This window comes from Heptranchias perlo, chromosome 2 (genome assembly GCF_035084215.1).
Source record: "Heptranchias perlo isolate sHepPer1 chromosome 2, sHepPer1.hap1, whole genome shotgun sequence".
In the NCBI taxonomy this organism is placed as follows: domain Eukaryota; kingdom Metazoa; phylum Chordata; class Chondrichthyes; order Hexanchiformes; family Hexanchidae; genus Heptranchias; species Heptranchias perlo.
This window is the reverse complement of record NC_090326.1, coordinates 161,385,607-161,406,110: the sequence shown is the minus strand read 5'-3', so window position 1 is coordinate 161,406,110 and position 20,504 is coordinate 161,385,607. Positions and strand designations below refer to the sequence as shown.

The 20,504-nt window shown below is 46.5% G+C and overlaps 1 protein-coding gene across 2 annotated transcripts in view; it reads left to right on the top strand.

The window, feature by feature from the left end:
* Positions 1-1,743: 1,743 nt before the first annotated feature.
* The window catches only part of LOC137299492 (aquaporin-1-like), a 62,948-nt gene continuing 44,187 nt past the window's right edge, over positions 1,744-20,504 (top strand). For both annotated transcript variants that reach the window (XM_067968273.1, XM_067968283.1), the window contains exon 1: positions 1,744-2,190. In XM_067968273.1, the coding sequence (XP_067824374.1) occupies positions 1,819-2,190 (372 nt within the window). In that variant the 5' untranslated portion in view covers positions 1,744-1,818. The remainder of the gene's footprint in view (positions 2,191-20,504) is intronic.

The following is a 20,504-nucleotide window of genomic DNA, read 5'->3' as shown; positions in this document are numbered from 1 at the left end:
GGTGCCCTCAGTGTGAAGACGGGACTTCGTCTCCACGAGGACTGTGCGGTGGTCACTCCTACCTGGTGCAGGAGCAGGAGGAGAAGCCATTGCAGGTGATTCTCTGGCTACGACTGGATAGATAATAAGGGAACCAGGTGAGGGCAGTCCCACCCAGCTGGATGACGGAAGAGAGGCAATGGAGGAGGATGGTGTGGTCAACCGTGTCAAAGCCTGCAGACAGGTCGAGAAGGACGAGGAGAGATAGTTTACCTCGGTCCACAGACGCATCGGTAAGAGGCGGTTCAGTACTATAGGCTGGGATGGAAACCTGACTGGAGGCGTTCAAACATGGAGTTGCGGGAAAGATGGGCATGGGTTTGGGAGGCGACAACACGTTCAAAGACTTTGGAGAGGAAAGGGAGGTTGGCGATGGGGCCGTAGTTTGCAAGGATAGAGGGGTCAAGGGTGAGTTTTTTGGGGAGTCTCCGCCTCTCTCTCCTGTCTCCTCCTTTCAAGACGCTCCTTAAGACCTACCTCTTTGACCAAGCTTTTGGTCACCTGTCCTAATATCTCCTTATGTGGCTCGGTGTCAAATTTTTGTCTGATTATCGCTCCTGTGAAGCGCCTTGAGATGTTTTACTATGTTAAAGGCGCTATATAAATGCAAGTTGTTATTGCTGTTATGAATACTTCCACTACTTCACACTATTCTCCAAGGGAAGAGCGTAAAGAAACAAAAATAACATCATCCTTTTCTGTTCCCGAAGCATAATGGCCCAAATGGCCTCCTTCTATGCTTTATTACTTTATGATTCTATGACTTATGTTATCTTTAAGAACATAAGAGCATAAGAAATAGGAGCAGGAGTAGGCTAAATTGTTGCACTGTTAAATAAGGCACACGATTCTATTGGATATTGTTGAGGCCGTGCCTTCTCAAAGACGCAGAGCCCAACACGTGTCCTTCATAGAATCGTACAGCACAGGAGGAGGCCATTCAGCCCATCGTGCCTGTGTCGGCTCTTTGAAAGAGCTATCCAATCAGTCCCACTCCCCCTGCTCTTTCCCCATAGCCCTGCAAATTTTTCCTTTTCAAGTGCTTCCACAACCCATTCAGGTGATGCATTCCAGATCGTAATAACTCGCTGAGTGAAAGAAAACTCCTCATATTAATTTTGCATTTATAATTGGCAATTATCTTAAATCTGTGTCCTCTGGTTACCGACCTTCCCGCCAGTGGAAACAGTCCCTATTTGCTCTATCAAAACCCCATATAATTTTGAACACCTCTATTAAATCTCCCCTTAACCTTCTCTGTTCTAAAGGAGAACAATCCCAGCTTCTCCAGTCGCTCCACATAACTGAAGTCCCTCCTCCCTAGTACCCTTCTCGTAAATCTCCTCTGCACCCTCTCCAAGGGCTTGACATCCTTCCTAAACTGCGGTGCCCTTAAACATTTATTTTTGGTTATTTGTTTTTTTTTAGGCAACACCGACATGTGTTGCACATCCCAGGCCACACCACACGCAGTGCGGGCTGAAAAGACTTGAAAAGTTTGCAAGGCTTTTTTTTTACTCCAACAGCGGACAGAAACGAATCAGAGGCGCTCAGCTGCCAAAGTAAGGGAGTGCCAGCGAAAGATTCAATACTCCAGGCGATGTGTGAAACGCCCCTTTCTCCACCCACATCATTCACAAAAAAAAACCCCACTATAAAATGTCAGAGAGTTGCACTTTCTGCTAACTTTCCTCTGCCCCTGACTTGCTTCAACTCCAGTTTCTGAAGAGTAAAGGGATAATTTGCTCTCTGTATATAATCAATAATAAATATATATTCATGATGGCGAGAGAGATTCAGACCAAGTCTTTCTGGAGGGCTGCGCTGGCTGAGTTCTTGGGGATGACCATCTTCGTCTTCCTGAGCATCGGATCGGCCACCAAGTGGACGGGGGCCGGCGTCCCCGCCGACATCGTGCAGATCGCCCTGACCTTCGGGCTGGCCATCGCCACCCTGGCCCAAAGCATCGGTCACATCAGCGGGGCCCACCTGAACCCGGCTGTCACCCTGGGGCTGCTGGTGGGCTGCCAGATCAGCATCCTGCGGGCGGCCACCTACATCCTCTCCCAGATGCTGGGGGCGGTGGCGGCCAGTGCCATCCTCTTCGGGCTCACCCCGAAATCAAGGAACGGAACCCTCGGAGTCAACGCGGTAAGCAGCCTGTGTCCTTAAAAGGGTAAATATTGGAATTGGGGGGTGGGGTGGGAGAGAGAATTGGGGAATTGGGCACTGTGTTTATAATGAATACAGGTCTTCTTAAAAAAAAATACTAATTCTCTTAGTTCACAATTTAATAAATGTGAGGAATCTTACAACACCAGGTTATAGTCCAACAATCTTATTTTAAAATCATAGAATCATAGAAGTTTACAACATGGAAACAGGCCCTTCGGCCCAACATGTCCATGTCGCCCAGTTTATACCACTAAGCTAGTCCCAATTGCCTGCACTTGGCCCATATCCCTCTATACCCATCTTACCCATGTAACTGTCCAAATGCTTTTTAAAAGACAAAATTGTACCCGCCTCTACTACTGCCTCTGGCAGCTCGTTCCAGACACTCACCACCTTTTGAGTGAAAAAATTGCCCCTCTGGACCCTTTTGTATCTCTCCCCTGTCACCTTAAATCTATGCCCCCTTGTTATAGACTCCCCTACCTTTGGGAAAAGATTTTGACTATCTACCTTATCTATGCCCCTCATTATTTTATAGACTTCTATAAGATCACCCCTTAACCTCCTACTCTCCAGGGAAAAAAGTCCCAGTCTATCTAACCTCTCCCTATAAGTCAAACCATCAAGTCCCGGTAGCATCCTAGTAAATCTTTTCTGCACTCTTTCTAGTTTAATAATATCCTTTCTATAATAGGGTGACCAGAACTGTACACAGTACTCCAAGTGTGGCCTTACTAATGTCTTGTACAACTTCAACAAGACATCCCAACTCCTGTATTCAATGTTCTGACCAATGAAACCAAGCATGCTGAATGCCTTCTTCACCACCCTATCCACCTGTGACTCCACTTTCAAGGAGCTATGAACCTGTACTCCTAGATCTCTTTGTTCTATAATTCTCCCCAACGCCCTACCATTAACGGAGTAGGTCCTGGCCCGATTCGATCTACCAAAATGCATCACCTGATGAAGGGGATAATCTCCGAAAGCTTGTGATTTTAAAATAAAATTGTTGGACTATAATCTGGTGTTGTAAGATTCCTTACATTTGTCCACCCCAGTCCATCACCGGCATCTCCACATCACAATTTAATATGCAGCAGGGTCGGCATTCGTTCGATCGGGTTAGCCCGTGGACCCCGCCGTGAACCCCAGTTACACACGAACATACGAATTAAGAGCTGGAGTAGGCCATTCGGCCCCTCGAGGCCGCTCTGCCATTTGATAAGATCACGGCTGATCTGATTGCGACCTCGACCCTACTTTTCCCGTCTGCCTACTATAACCTTTGACTCCCTCGTTAATCAGGAATCTATCTAACGCAGCCTTAAAAATATTCAATGACCCTGCCTCCACCGCTCTCTGGGGGAAGGGAGTGCCACAGACTGACGACCCTCTGAGAGAAATTTCTCCTCATCTCTGTCTAAATTGGGAGACCCCTTATTTTTAAACTGCGGCCCCCTAGTTCTAGTCTCTCCCACGTCCTCTCAGCATCCACCCCTTCGAGTCCCCCTCAGGATCTTCTATGTTTCAGTAAGATCACCTTCTTGATGGTCGAAAAGGGGAAATTAGTCACGCAAAAAAGTACACCAGCACCCCGTTATCATCGGACGTGAAGGAACGTATCCCCACCGGTGCAATGAAAGGTGGGCATTGCCCTTTTAAACAGGTCGGATCAATGCTGTGACAGAAGTTCAGAATTGGTCAATTCTTTTCAACAATCGTCGCGTTTGCAAATTTGTATCAACAAAAAAGTCAACTCGCGTGTCTGGAAGGCCACGTGTTAGTGCTAATCGCAAACGTTTGCGGAGAGGAATACAAACAATTCATAGAAAATCATACGGCGCATACAGGAGGAGGCCATTCGGCCCATCCTAACCGTGCCGACTCTTTGAAAGAGCTGCCAATTAGTCCCACTCCCCTCTCTTCTTTCCCCATCACCCTGCAGATTTTCCCCCTTGATAGTCGACACTATCGATTTGTCACTCTTTGATTTGCAAGGACTGAGTGCTATGGTGTGCTTGTAGTCTGGGATAAATTGGTGCTTTAAGGCAGCTTTAATTCTGCGTTAGTGGTTATAAAATTAGATAACTCGTCTCCCTAAACATAACGTGTTTCTCTATACTCAAGTATTGAACTTAAATATCATTTTATAAAAATCCTAGACTCAGGTACTAGATTCAATTTACAAGAATTCCCCCACATTTGTCTTCAGGTTGTGTTTAATATTTATTTATATTATTTGGGATGTTTACCTGGAGACGAGGAGATTAAAGCCGTGCCTTGTTTATTGAAAACTATTCACCCTTTCCGTTTTTAAATGTAAGGACTATCTGTGCCGATACTTTCGGCTCTGTGTTCACATCCAGATTAATTCCAGTTTACACACTGTCCCCGGCTCCTTTTTTTTGTATAATGATAATAAAAAGATATTTCGTTATCAATACAAAACCTGCAAAATATCGTGAAACCCTGACAACAATCATTTAAAAAAATGTACTCGGGTACTGAATATAAAACACCATCATTTAAGACCGACTCTCCCCTTGATTTAACCTTTGGGATTCTGTGTAATATTCGCTTGTTAACTGGGATGTTATGTAACTTGACCGGAGGTGCGCACTAGTAATTACAGCAAGGCAGCTTTCCGTCAGCATTTGCAATTTTACATTAGAAACTCTTTCCTACTTATTTTTAGGTTAAACACTATTTTAAATGCTAGGCCTTAGAATACCAATGTGTTTTTATATGCAAGAAGGAAAAAAATTGTCCGTCAATTATTACCTACGTGTGTGTGTGTGTGTAGGTGTGTGTGTGTGTGTGGATTGTGTGTGTGTGGACGTGTAGGTGTGTGTGTGTGTGTGTGTGGATGTGTAGGTGTGTGTGTGGATGTGTGTGTGTGTGTGGACGTGTAGGTGTGTGTGTGTGTGTGGATGTGTAGGTGTGTGTGTAGGTGTGTGTGTGTGTGTGTGTGGATGTGTAGGTGTGTGTGTAGGTGTGTGTGTGTGGATGTGTAGGGGTGTGTGTGTGTGTAGGTGTGTGTGTGTGGATGTGTGTGTGTGTGTGGACGTGTAGGTGTGTGTGTAGGTGTGTGTGTGTGTGTGTGTGGACGTGTAGGTGTGTGTGTGGATGTGTGTGTGTGTGTGTGGACGTGTAGGTGTGTGTGTGGATGTGTGTGTGTGTGTGTGGATGTGTGTGTGTGTGGATGTGTGTGTGTAGGTGTGTGTGTGTAGGTGTGTAGGTGTGTGTGTGGGTGTGTAGGTGTGTGTGTGTGTGTGGATGTGTGTGTGTGTGTGGGTGTGTAGGTGTGTGTGTGTGTGGACGTGTAGGTGTGTGTGTGGATGTGTGTGTGTGTGTGGGTGTGTAGGTGTGTGTGTGTGTGGATGTGTGTGTGTGTGTGGACGTGTAGGTGTGTGTGTGGATGTGTAGGTGTGTGTGTGTGTGGATGTGTGTGTGTGTGTGGACGTGTAGGTGTGTGTGTGGATGTGTGTGTGTGTGTGGGTGTGTAGGTGTGTGTGTGTGTGGATGTGTGTGTGTGTGTGGGTGTGTAGGTGTGTGTGTGTGTGGATGTGTGTGTGTGTGTGGACGTGTAGGTGTGTGTGTGGATGTGTGTGTGTGTGTGTGGACGTGTAGGTGTGTGTGTGGATGTGTGTGTGTGTGTGTGGATGTGTGTGTGTGTGTGTGTGTGGATGTGTGTGTGTGTGTGTGGATGTGTGTGTGTGTGTGGGTGTGTAGGTGTGTGTGTGTGTGTGGGTGTGTAGGTGTGTGTGTGTGTGGATGTGTGTGTGTGTGTGTGGATGTGTGTGTGTGTGTGGACGTGTAGGTGTGTGTGTGGATGTGTGTGTGTGTGTGGATGTGTGTGTGTGTGTGTGGATGTGTGTGTGTGTGTGTGGATGTGTGTGTGTGTGTGGGTGTGTGTGTGTGTGTGTGTGGGTGTGTAGGTGTGTGTGTGTGTGGATGTGTGTGTGTGTGTGTGGATGTGTGTGTGTGTGTGGACGTGTAGGTGTGTGTGTGGATGTGTGTGTGTGTGGGTGTGTAGGTGTGTGTGTGTGTGGATGTGTGTGTGTGTGTGTGTGTGTGGATGTGTGTGTGTGTGGGTGTGTAGGTGTGTGTGTGTGTGGATGTGTGTGTGTGTGTGTGTGTGTGTGGATGTGTGTGTGTGTGTGGGTGTGTAGGTGTGTGTGTGTGGATGTGTGTGTGTGTGTGGATGTGTGTGAGTGTGTGGATGTGTAGGTGTGTGTGTGTGGATGTGTGTGTGTGTGTGGATGTGTAGGTGTGTGTGGATGTGTAGGTGTGTGTGTGTGGATGTGTGTGTGTGTGTGGATGTGTAGGTGTGTGTGTGTGGATGTGTGTGTGTGTGTGGATGTGTGTGTGTGTGTGGATGTGTGTAGGTGTGTGTGTGTAGGTGTGTGTGTGTGTGTGTGGATGTGTAGGTGTGTGTGTGTGTGGATGTGTGTGTGTGTGTGGACGTGTGTAGGTGTGTGTGTGTAGGTGTGTGTGTGTGTGTGGATGTGTAGGTGTGTGGGTGTGTAGGTGTGTGTGTGTGTGTGTGGATGTGTAGGTGTGTGTGTGTGGGTGTGTAGGTGTGTGTGTGTGGATGTGTGTGTGTGTGTGGATGTGTGTGTGTGTGTGGATGTGTAGGTGTGTGTGTGTGGATGTGTGTGTGTGTGTGGACGTGTGTAGGTGTGTGTGTGTAGGTGTGTGTGTGTGTGTGTGGATGTGTAGGTGTGTGTGTGTGGATGTGTGTGTGTGTGTGTGTAGGTGTGTGTGTGTGTGGACGTGTGTAGGTGTGTGTGTGTGGATGTGTGTGTGTGTGTGGACGTGTGTAGGTGTGTGTGTGTAGGTGTGTGTGTGTGTGTGTGGATGTGTAGGTGTGTGTGTGTGGACGTGTGTAGGTGTGTGTGTAGGTGTGTGTGTGTGTGTGTGGATGTGTAGGTGTGTGTGTGTGGATGTGTAGGTGTGTGTGTGGATGTGTAGGTGTGTGTGTGTGTGTAGGTGTGTGTGGATGTGTGTGGATGTGTGTGTGTGTGTGTGTGTAGGTGTGTGTGTGTGTAGGTGTGTAGGTGTGTGTGTGTGTGTGTGGATGTGTGTGTGTGTGTGTGTAGGTGTGTGTGTAGGTGTGTGTGTGTGTGTGTGGATGTGTGGATGTGTAGGTGTGTGTGTGTGTGTGTGGATGTGTGTGTGTAGGTGTGTGTGTGTGTGTAGGTGTGTAGGTGTGTGTGTAGGTGTGTGTGTGTGTGTGTGGATGTGTGGATGTGTAGGTGTGTGTGTGTGTGTGGATGTGTAGGTGTGTGTGTGTAGGTGTGTAGGTGTGTGTGTGTAGGTGTGTAGGTGTGTGTGTGTGTGTGGATGTGTGTGTGTAGGTGTGTGTGTGTGTGTAGGTGTGTAGGTGTGTGTGTGTAGGTGTGTAGGTGTGTGTGTGTGTGTGGATGTGTGTGTGTAGGTGTGTGTGTGTGTGTGGATGTGTAGGTGTGTGTGTGTAGGTGTGTGTGTAGGTGTGTAGGTGTGTGTGTGGATGTGTGTGTGTGTGTGGATGTGGTTAAATAGCCCGGCCCCGTCCCGTCCCATGGGCTGGTACCAGGGAGACTCACACTGCCTCAGTTTAAGAGAGTAGATCCACACTGGAGCAGCTCCTCTCTCTGGCTGGTGAGTGATTCATTGCTCAGACCCCAGCACTACAACTGTTAGGGAACTTGACAACTTCACACCACGTGGAGATTAGAGTACAGAGCGCTCCTTTTATATCAGTAATATAGATTGTATCTATGGGGATGGATATTAGTTGTATCTGAGGGTTGATGAGGGTAGTGCAGTTGATGGACTTCCAAAAGGCATTTGATAAAGTGCCACATAATAGACTTGTCAGCAAAATTAAAGCCCATGGGATTAAAGGGACAGTGACAGTGTGGATATAAAATTGGCTAAGGGACAGGAGGCAGAGAGTAGTGGTGAATGGTTGTTTTTCAGAGTGGTGGGAAGTATACAGTGGTGTTCCCCAGGGGTCAGTATTAGGACCACTGCTCTTTTTGATTTATATTAATGACCTGGACTTGGGTATACATGGTATAATTTCAAAGTTTGCAGATGACACAAAACTTGGAAATGTAGTGAACAATGTGGAGGATAGTAACAGACTTCAGGAGGACATAGACAGACTGGTGAAATGGGCAGACACATGGCAGATGTAATTTAATGCAGAGAAGTATGAAGTGATGTATTTTGGTAGGAAGAATGAGGAGAGGCAATATAAACTGAATGGTACAATTTTAAAGGGGGTGCAGGAACAGAGAGACCTGGGGGTTCACATACACAAATCTTTGAAGGTGGCAGGACAAGTTAAAAAGACTCTTAAAAAAGCATATGGGATCCTGGGCTTTATTAATAGAGGCACAGAGTACAAAAGCAAGGAAGTTATGCTAAACCTTTATAAAACACTGGTTAGGCCTCAGCTGGAGTATTGTGTTCAATTCTGAGCACCACACTTTAGGAAGGATGACAAGGCCTTAGAGAGGGTGCAGAAGAGGTTTACTAGAATGATACCAGGGATGAGGGATTTCAGTTATGTGGAGAGGCTGGAGAAACTGGGATTGTTCTCCTTGGAACAGAGAAGTTTAAGGGGAGATTTGATAGAGGTGTTCAAAATCATGAACGGTTTTGACAATTTAAAAAGGAGAAACTATTTCCAGTGGCAGAAGGGTCGGTAACCAGAGGACACAGATTTAAGGTGATCGGCAAAAGAGCCAGAGGCGACATGAGGAAACATTTTTTTTACGCAGCGAGTTGTAATGATCTGGAATGCACGGCCTGAAAGGGCGGTGGAAACAGATTCAATAGTAACTTTCAAAAGGGAATTGGATAAATAATTGAAGGGAAAAAATTTACAGGGCTATGGGGAAAGAGCAGGGGAATGGGACTAATTGGAAGCTCTTTCAAAGAGCTGGCACAGGCATGATGGGCTGAATGGCCTCCTCCTGTGCTGTACCTACCATGATATATTGGACACATTATTTTGATAGCCCTCTGATCAATTCTCAAATAGTTATTTGCCCGCTGGGTCCAATGCTATCCAGCAGGCAGATTTGGTAGGTTCAATGAATCCCCTGGTTGATACGCTGAAGTCACCTTTTGTAAATGAATGTCAAAGTGGAACGTGGTACAGTGGGTTAAACACTGCCCTTTTCACCTCTGGGATCTGAGTGTAAGTCCAACAACACTGGCTAATGTCTGGTTTCTGCCTGAAAAGAGTTTGGTGAAAGTACCCACATTAAATTAGCATGAGCGTCCTTCAGATGAGATGTTAAACTGAGGCCCCACCTGCCCTCTCAGTTGGATGTAAACATTCCCACGGCACTATTCTGAAGAAGAGCAGGGGAGTTCTCCCCGGTGTCCTGGGCCAATATTTATCCCTCAACCAACGTTAATCAAAAAACATGAACTGCTCATTGATCTCATTTCTGTTTGTGAGACCCTGTTGTGGTGCAAATTGGCTGCCACAGAACAACAGTGACTACACTTCAAAAATAATTAATTGGCTGTAAAGCACTTTGGGACTTCAGGAAGATGCTACAGGAATGCAAGTTGGGTTTTTCTTTCAGATGTCAGGATGCTGTAAATGTGAACATTGAGTTAGGGAGTGTCATCGTATCAGTGTTCCTGCCCTAAAAGAAAGACTTGCATTTTTTTTAATGTAACACCTTTTATGACATCCCAAAGTATTATACAACCAATGAAGTACTGCTGAAATGCACCTGAGAGTGCACTTGGTTTAATGTCTTATCAGAAAGACAGCACTTCTGACAGTGCAGTGCTTCTTCAGTACTGCTCTGGCGTGTCAGCCTAGATTTTGTGCTCAAGTCTCTGGAGTGGGACCTGAACCCAGAATTTTCTGGCTCAGATACAAGTGTGCTATCCACTGAGTCATGGCTGAGACACTCTGTTTTAAATGCAACGTGTGAATTTCAAGGAAGAAAGTGTTCCTGACCTGAGCTGGATTGAGGATTGGTTAATGGACAGAAAACAGAGAGTAGGAATAAACAGGTCATTTTCGGGTTGGCAGGCTGTAACTTGTGGGGTGCCGCAAGAATCAGTGCTGGGGCCTCAGCTATTTACAATATATATAGAATCATAGAATCATAGAATCATAGAAGTTACAACATGGAAACAGGCCCTTCGGCCCAACATGTCCATGTCGCCCAGTTTATACCACTAAGCTAGTCCCAATTGCCTGCACTTGGCCCATATCCCTCGATACCCATCTTCCCCATGTAACTGTCCAAATGCTTTTTAAAAGACAAAATTGTACCCGCCTCTACTACTGCCTCTGGCAGCTCGTTCCAGACACTCACCACCCTTTGAGTGAAAAAATTGCCCCTCTGGATCCTTTTGTATCTCTCCCCTCTCACCTTAAATCTGTGCCCCCTCGTTATAGACTCCCCTACCTTTGGGAAAAGATTTTGACTATCGACCTTATCTATGCCCCTCATTATTTTATAGACTTCTATAAGATCACCCCTTAACCTCCTACTCTCCAGGGAATAAAGTCCCAGTCTGTCTAACCTCTCCCTGTAAGTCAAACCATCAAGTCCCGGTAGCATCCTAGTAAATCTTTTCTGCACTCTTTCTAGTTTAATAATATCCTTTCTATAATAGGGTGACCAGAACTGTACACAGTACTCCAAGTGTGGCCTCACCAATGCCCTGTACAACTTCAACAAGACATCCCAACTCCTGCATTCAATGTTCTGACCAATGAAACCAAGCATGCTGAATGCCTTCTTCACCACCCTATCCACCTGTGACTCCACTTTCAAGGAGCTATGAATCTGTACTCCTAGATCTCTTTGTTCTATAACTCTCCCCAACGCCCTACCATTAACGGAGTAGGTCCTGGCCCGATTCGATCTACCAAAATGCATCACCTCACATTTATCTAAATTAAACTCCATCTGCCATTCATCGGCCCACTGGCCCAATTTATCAAGATCCCGTTGCAATCCTAGATAACCTTCTTCACTGTCCACAATGCCACCAATCTTGGTGTCATCTGCAAACTTACTAACCATGCCTCCTAAATTCTCATCCAAATCATTAATATAAATAACAAATAACAGCGGACCCAGCACCGATCCCTGAGGCACACCGCTGGACACAGGCATCCAGTTTGAAAAACAACCCTCGACAACCACCCTCTGTCTTCTGTCGTCAAGCCAATTTTGTATCCAATTGGCTACCTCACCTTGGATCCCATGAGATTTAACCTTATGTAACAACCTACCATGCGGTACCTTGTCAAATGCTTTGCTGAAGTCCATGTAGACCACGTCTACTGCACAGCCCTCATCTATCTTCTTGGTTACCCCTTCAAAAAACTCAATCAAATTCGTGAGACATGATTTTCCTCTCACAAAACCATGCTGACTGTTCCTAATTAGTCCCTGCCTCTCCAAATGCCTGTAGATTCTGTCCCTCAGAATACCCTCTAACAACTTACCCACTACAGATGTCAGGCTCACTGGTCTGTAGTTCCCAGGCTTTTCCCTGCCGCCCTTCTTAAACAAAGGCACAACATTTGCTACCCTCCAATCTTCAGGCACCTCACCTGTAGCGGTGGATGATTCAAATATCTCTGCTAGGGGACCCGCAATTTCCTCCCTAACCTCCCATAACGTCCTGGGATACATTTCATCAGGTCCCGGAGATTTATCTACCTTGATGCGCGTTAAGACTTCCAGCACCTCCCTCTCTGTAATATGTACACTCCTCAAGACATCACTATTTATTTCCCCAAGTTCCCTAACATCCATGCCTTTCTCAACCGTAAATACCGATGTGAAATATTCATTCAGGATCTCAATGACTTAGATAAGGGGACTGAGCGTAATGTATCCAAGTTTGTTGATGATACAAAGCTAGGTGGGAAAGTAAGCTGTGAGGATGATGCAAAGAGTCTGCAAAGGGATATAGACAGGTTAAGTGAGTGGCGAGAAAGTGGTAGATGGAGTATAACGTGGGTAAATATGAAATTATCCACTTTGGTAGGAAGAATAGAAAAACAGAATATTTTTTAAAAGGTGAGAGACTAAGAAATGTTGGTAGTCAGAGGGATTTGGGTGTCATAAATCACAGAAAGTTAACATGCAGATACAGCAAGCAATTAGGAAGGCAAATGGCATGTTGGCCTTTATTGCAAGGGGGTTGGAGAACAAAAGTAAGGAGGTCTTGCTGCAATTATACAGGGCTCTATTGAGACCACACCTGGAGTACTGTGTACAGTTTTGGTCTCCTTACCTAAGGAAGGATATACTTGCCTTAGAGGCGGTGCAATGAAGGTTCACTAGATTGATTCCTGGAGTGAGAGGGTTGTCCTATGAGGAGAGATTGAGTAGAATGGATCTATATTCTCTGGAGTTTAGAAGACTGAGAGGTGATCTCATTGAAACGTATAAAATTCTTAGAGGGCTTGACAGGGTAGATGCTGAGAGGCTGTTTTCCCTGGCTGGAGAGTCTAGAACTAGAGGTCAGGATAAGGGGTCGGCCATTTAGGACCAAGATGAGGAAAAATCTCTTCACCCAGAGGTTTGTTAATCTGTGGAATTCTCTACCCCAGAGGGCATTGAGTATATTCAAGTCTGAGATCAATAGATTTTTGGACTCTATGGGAATCAAGGGATATGGCGATAGGGCGGGAAAGTGGAGTTGAGGTCGAAGATCAGCCATGATCTTACTGAATGGCGGAGCAGGCTCGAGGGGCCGTATGGCCGACTTCTGCTCCTATGACTTATGTTCTTAGAGCTACTGAAAACAGGGATAGAAACTTTGGGTTTAATTTACAGCATCTTTGGGCTGTTATTGATAGAAACAAGTTACATAGAATTACATAGAAGTTTCAACATGGAAACAGACCATTTGGCTCAACCAGTCCGTGTTGGTATTTACCCTCCACACGAGCGAATGGTTCTAATCACATTTACCCTCCCTGTTCCCATGTCCCTTCATCCCCATTTCCTTCATCCACCTATCCAATCTCGTCTTGAATGTTGACATAGTTTCTGCCTCAACCACTAACCCAGGAAGTGAATTCCACCTCCTCACAACTCTCTGTGTGAAGAAGTTTCTCTGTTCTAAATCTCTTACATTTAATCTTGTTTCTATGGCCCCTCATTCCTGACCCCTCAATTACTGGAATCAGTCTGATTCTACCTACCCTGTCCCATTCTTCAATAATTAAAAAAAACTTCTATCATATCGTCCCGAAACCTGCAATGTTCTAATGAAAAAAGACCCAACTTTTCGAGTCTTTTTTTGTATTTGTAATTTTAGAAATATCATTCTCGCTGGCAAGGCCGGTATTTGTTGTCCATCCTTAGTTGCCCTCGAGAAGGTGGTGGTGGGCCTTCTTCTTGAACCGCTGCAGTCCGTGTGATGAAGGTGCTGTTAGGTTGGGAGTTCCAGGATTCATTCACCTCATGCTGAGCCCAACCTTTTTGCTTCATTTATTGACCTGCGATGGTGTCAGCGGGCCTTCTCCTTAACCATTATTTATACTTCAGAGGTCATTCGGAGTCAACCACATGGTATGGACTGGAGCCACAAAGGTCAGGCTAAGTTGGTTCCCGTTCCTGAAGGGCGCTAGTGAACAACTTGAATTCTGCAGCAACCAGGCAGCTGGTCAGGGTTGCCAACTCTGGTTGGGTGTAATCCTGGAGGCTTCATCACATGACCTCCCACCTCGAACCGCCCCGTCCCCTCACCCTCCCGCCGTTGGTCCATCCTCCAGGTGCCACTGCCTTCCCACGGCCGATTGGAAAGGGAACAGACACTTTGTTACCCAATTGGATGGATCTTGACTGTTAGTGAAACAGCCTTTTTTTTCCCATCTCCAATATTTTTATAACTAATAAATGAAAGTGTTCAAAGAAAGTGAAAAGAACATGATTTTGTTTAATGCCCCTGTGATTCTTCTCCCGGGTGTTGCTCGCAGCAGTGGCCAGAGGATTAATCTTCAATTCCTGGAGACTCCAGGACCAATCCTGGAGGGTTGGCAACCCTAAAGCCGGTAGATGTATTACATTTAACTTCGCAACTTGCCGTGGTGGGCTTTAGTGAACGCACAACCACAGGTTTGCTAGTCCAGTACCATAGCCACAAGGCTCCCATATTCCAGCTGATTGGAGGCAAAGGCAGAATGATACGGGGATAGGGTAGGGGAGTGGGACTAGCCGGATTGCTCTTGCGTAGAGCTGGCGCGGACTCGATGGGCCGAATGGCCTCCTTCCGTGCTGTAACCTTTCTATGATTCTATGATTATTTGATGCAGTTCCACTCCAGAGACTTGAGCACATAATCCAGGCCGGCACTCCCAGTGCCAGTACTGAGGGAGTGCTGCACTGTTGGAGGTGCCGTCTTTCAGATGAGGCATTAAACCGAGGCCCTGGCTGCCCTCTCAGTTGGATGTAAAGGATCCCATGGTGCTCTTTCAAAGAAGAGCAGGGGAGTTCTCCCTGGTGTCCTGACCAATATTTATCCCTCAACCTACATCACTAAAAACAGATTATCTGGTCATTATCACATTGCTGTTTGTGGGATCTTGCTGTGCGTAAATTGGCTGTCACGTTTCCTTCATTACAACAGTAACTACACTTGGCTATAAAGTGCTTTGGGACATCCTGAGGTCATGAAAGGCACTGTATAAATGCAAATCTTTTCTCTTTCTTTCTTTCTTTCTTTCTTTCTCACTTTCACGGGGTTTCCAGCGAGATTTGCAGAACCCGTGGCTATTCTACCCCATCATGCGATGGTCTGAGCGTTGACATGAATGGCACGGCCTTACAACCAAGACGGGTAGATGGAGTTAAGATAAAGATCAGCCATGGTCTAATTGAATGGTGGAACAGGCTCGAGGGGCTGAATGGCCTACTCCTGTTGCTGTGTTCCTAGTGGGAGATGCAGCATGCCTACCCCAGTCTTGCAGAGGATCACCTTTTCCCATCAGTGACTGTCCTACCTGGAAGCAGCAATCTAGTAATTATATGTTGTCGAGTCCAGCAAATGGGCATTGAAAGCATGCTGGAGAGGTGGCAAGGAAGTTATGGGAAACCTTTATAAATCATTGGATAGACCTCAGCTGGAGTATTGTGTCCAGTTCTAGGAAGGATGTCAAGACCTTGGAGAGGATACTTCTGAAGAGATTTACCAAAATGATACCAGGGATGAGGGACTTCAGTTATGTGGAGAGACTGGAGAAGCTGGGGTTGTTCTCCTTAGAACAGAGAAGGTTAAAGGGTGATTTAATAGAGGTGTTCAAAATTATGAATGGTTTTGATAGAGTAAATAAGGAGAAACTGTTTCCACTGGCAGGAGGGTCGGTAACCAGAGGACACCGATTTAAGATAATTGGCAAAAAATCCAGGAGGGAAATGAGGAGAAATTTCTTTACACAGCGAGTTGTTATGATCTAGAATTCACTGCCTGAAAGGGCGGTGGAAGCAGATTCAATAATAACTTTCAAAAGGGAATTGGGAAAAATTTGTAAGGCTATGGGGAAAGAGCAGGGGAGTGGGACTAATTGGATAGCTCTTTCAAGGAGCTGGCACAGACACAATGGACCGAATGGCCTCCTTTTGTGCTGTATCGTTGCACAATTCCATGAAAAGGAATCTCTTATTTTTTTGATATAGTTTGTTGCAGCCTTGTAGCAAACATCGAATTGCTGGTTTAATTCACATAAAAGGTCAAAGTGGTTCGTTTTCTTGTTTTAATTAACACCATTTTGACGTGAAACAACTTTATTACGCTGTAAAAGGCGTGACACGCTCACATAATGCGTTATGACGTCTCTCAGAAACCTCCAAAGCATTTTCAGGTTCAATGCCCCTTTTTGTTTTGGAAGGGCACTGACTTTTGTTGTGTCAGCAGATGCAGCAGCAATGGTGGACAAATAGCAATGGCCAGTCAATCTGCCCTCAGTGTTGCTGGTCAGCTCACGGGAGAACTCCTTTCGCTCCTCTTTTGAACACCGCACCTGGTATTCTCAACAGCCACCTGAACCATTGGAACAGGTAGTAGATAGGGCCTTGGTTTCGCATCTCCCCTGAAACATGGTACCTCCCTGAATGCACTATTCCCTCAGGACCGCACTGGAGCTTTAGAAAAGAAAGGGCTTGTGTTTATACAGTGCCTTTCACAACCTCAGGACGTCCCAAAGCACTTCACAGGCAAAGAAGTACCTTTCAAGTGTAGTCACTGTTGTAATGCAGGAAACGCGGCAGCCGATTTATGCACAGCAAGATCCCACAAACAGCAATGAGATAATCTGTTTTAGTGATGTTGGTTGAGGGACAAATATTGGCCAGGACATCAGGGAGAACTACCCTGGTCTTCTTTGAATAGTGCCGAGGGATCTTTTACGTCCACCTGAGAGGGCAGACGTCTCATCCGAAAGATGGCACCTACGACACTGCAGCACTCCCTCAGTACTGCACTGCAGTGTCAGCCTAGATTCTGTGCTTAAGTCTCTGGAGTGGGGCTTGAACCCTGTGCTTTCTGTCCCAGAGGGCTACCAACTCAGCTTGGCTGACAAAAACTATGCTAACATGCAATAAAATGATGGACAGGAAAAGACCTACTGGCCCATCTAGCCTGTCCCACACAGTTATGATGCCTTGTGCATCACAACATATACACTCCCTGCCCCATCCGGAAACCACGTGATCTTCTAGGAGAGGAGAAAAACCAGATAAAAACCCCAGGATAAAAATCTGGAAAATTCCTCTCCGAACCCCCCCCCCCCCCCCCCACTTTAGGCGATCAAATGGTAGTCCAGGAGACCACTCTGGCCCTGATTAACGTTACCAGGTACCTACCTTTTATACAAAGTGATCTCCGTCCCAGCCAGAAACAGGTCCAGCTCTCGCTTGCAGGAATTCAGCGAATCGGCATCCACCGTACAAGCCAGTCCCACAGGTCCACAGTTCTCTGGGGAGAGAGTCACCTCCTGACATCTAACCGAGTTCTACCTTTACATAACTCGAGATTGTGACCCCCCTCCCCCACCCCCACCCTACCCCGGTCCTCCCTAATCTATTCATTTGAAACAAACTCTGCACAAACACAATTTGATCCCTTCATCATCTTATAAACTTCGATCATATCACCCCTAAATCTATGCTTCTCTAAAGTATAGAAACCCAGCTTGTTGAGCCTATTTGGGTATCTAAGATGGAGTACTGTGTACAGTCTTGGTCTCCTTACCTAAGAAAGGATAAAATTGCCTCAGGGGCGGTGCAACGAAGGTTTCACTAGATTGACTCCCGGGATGAGAGGGTTGTCCTATGAAGAGAGATTGAGTAGAATGGGCCTATACTCTCTGGAGTTTAGAAGAATGAGAGGTGATCTCATTGAAACTTATAAAATTCTTAGAGGGCTTGACAGGGTAGATGCTGAGAGGCTGTTTCTCCTGGCTGGAGTGTCTAGAACTAGGGGTCATAGTCTCACGATACGGGGTCGGCCATTTAGGACCAAGATGAGGAAAAATTTCTTCACTCAGAGCGTTGTGAATCTTTGGAATTCTCTACCCCAGAGGGCTGTGGATGCTCAGTCGTTGAGTATATTCAAGACTGAGATTGATAGATTTTTGGACACTAAGGGAATCGGGGGATATGGGGATCGGGCGGGAAAGTGGAGTTGAGGTAGAAGATCAGCCATGATCTGATTGAATGGTGGAGCAGGCTCGAGGGGCCCTATAGCCTACTCCTGCTCCTATTTCTTATGTTCTTATGTTAAACTGGGAATTAATCTTGTGCTCCTCCTCTGACCCCTTTCCAAAGTCTGATCAACAACAACAATTTGCATTTATATAGTGCCTCTAATGTTGCAAAACACCCCAAGGGTCTCAATGCCACCCACAATATGAGGAGACCAAAACTCGACACAGTTTCCTAACTGAGGCCTAACTTATTATATCATTCTGTACGCCTGTCAGAGACAAGCAGTGTGGCCCTATCTTCCAGTAAATGCACATGGCGTTAAGGGCCTCAGTTTTCATTGTTGATGATTGTGTGTACATGAAGTGTTGCTGAGTGTTTCCAAAAACTTCTAGATCGATGGGGTTAACAGAAGTGTGGGCTTTTGACCTAAGAAGTTAAAAGCTGGAAGTGAAAACTTGATTCCAGCTCTTCAAAATGCGGGGCCTGCCATTAATGAAAAGCTCATTGTTACTGCTAGCCTGAGGGATATGGTGCAACAATACAGAGAGTTTTAGGAGACGAATTTGCTCTGCCAGAAACTAGGGGGTCGATTTTCACCCTCTCCGCCTGGTGTTAACAAGGCGGCAGCGGTCTCAAAATGGGGTTGGAGGTCGTACTACGCCCCCGTTAACCCCGGCGATGTGGCCGGCACCATTTTGATAGGGGCCTACCGACAGTCGTCCAAAGCATCAGCCCGTTATCAGGTGACGGGCCCCCTTTTAATACGGAGCTGGCCAGACCCTGAGCCGTGCACGGGTCACGGGCGATGGAAGAGAAGAGGCCCAGCCAAAGGTAAGTGTCGAATCATTTTTGACACCCTCTCCCCCGCCCACCATGACTAACCTCGCCAAGGCCGCCCCGGCCCGATCTTGAGGCCTCAATCCGGCGAGCTGCAAGGGCACCCATTTTTAGGGCCCCTCAGCTCGCCTGCCAAATTTAAATGCGACCGGGGCCTCTTTGCCGCCGGATTGGGCGGCCCGGCCAGAAGTCAAAATCGAGGCCTGGAACATTCTACAGACGCTCATGGTCAATCTGAATTACGCCAGGCGATTCACCCATTACAAACCTTGTCACGTGTTTATACTTTGGAAGATTGGCTGACTTTTTGTGTTTCCTATCACTGCTCGGTGGCCGTGAAAGGTATTGGTTGCTCTAGTCTGTGAATCTCTGCTCCGCACGCCAACACCTGCTGCGGCAAAGAAAGAGTTAGGCCCCAGAGATGCGAGCGTGGGGTAAATAACACGGTGTGGTTACGATCCCGGCGCGGAGCCTCAGGTGAGGTAAACGTGCATCGGGAGTTTAGGCGCGGGGTTGGAAAACTGGGCAGGGCCAGCTGGTACCTGCGCCCGAATTCCCAACGTGAGCTCCTGGCGTCTCTTTACTGACAGCAGTAAGTAGAACGAGCTGCAAAGGGGCTAATCGCTAATTCCTGGGGTTGGCAACACAGCGAGGACAAGGTTTGGAACAGGTCCGACTTCTGTTAGGGTTTTTCTTTCTCACTCTTTAGGGTACGAGAGGTAAGAACCAACTGAGACCGAGATACCTTTGAAATTAATTGGTTTTATCGACATTGAGACACGACAGTTTTACAGATAAAGATGCTTACGGCCTTATCCAGGAGTACAATTCAGAAGGAAGGGTGATCGAGTCCTCCAGTCTTCTTTGAACTGCTTCTGCCTCCTCGAATTCACTGTAAAAATGGTTGTTTTCATACCCTCTTGCTGCTGGAGGAACAGCTTGTTGGTAGTTTGCCTCTCCCATCTTTCACCCTCTCAGGTAAATGTAAAGGATCCCATGGCACTATTACGAAGAACAGGAGAGTTCTCCCTGGTGTCCTGGCCAATAATTATCTCTCAACCGTAGCATCATAGTATGGTACAGCACAGGAGGAGGCCATTCGGCCCATCGTGCCTGTGCTGGTTCTTTGAAAGAGCTATCCAATTAGTCCCACTCCCCCTGCTCTTTCCCCATAGCCCTGTAATTTTTTTTCCCTTCAAGTATTTATCCAATTCCCTTTTGAAAGTTACTATTGAATCTGCTTCCACCGCCCTTTCAGGCAGTGCATTCCAGATCATTACAACTCGCTGCGTAAAAAAATGTTTCCTCATGTCGCCTCTGGCTCTTTTGCCGATCACCTTAAATCTGTGTCCTCTGGTAACCGACCCTTCTGCCACTGGAAACAGTTTCTCCTTATTTACTCTATCAAAACCGTTCATGATTTTGAACACTGCTATTAAATCTCCCCTTAACCTGCTCGGCTCTAAGGAGAACAACCCCAGCTTCTCCAATCTCTCCACGTAACTGAAATCCCTCATCCCTGGTACCGTTCTAGTAAATCTCCTCTGCACCCTCTCTCGGGCCTTCCTAAAGTGTGTTACCCAAACAACACTTGTTCGTAAAGTACTTTGGGACGTCCTGAGGTCCTCGTTGTTGACCAAATTCTGCTCTTTTATACCAAGTGCGTTCCTGTTTTCCATCTTGCAGTCCCTGGGCGAGTTTCGCCCCAACAGTTCCCCGTTCCGTAGGCCCTACTTAGCGTTGCTTAAG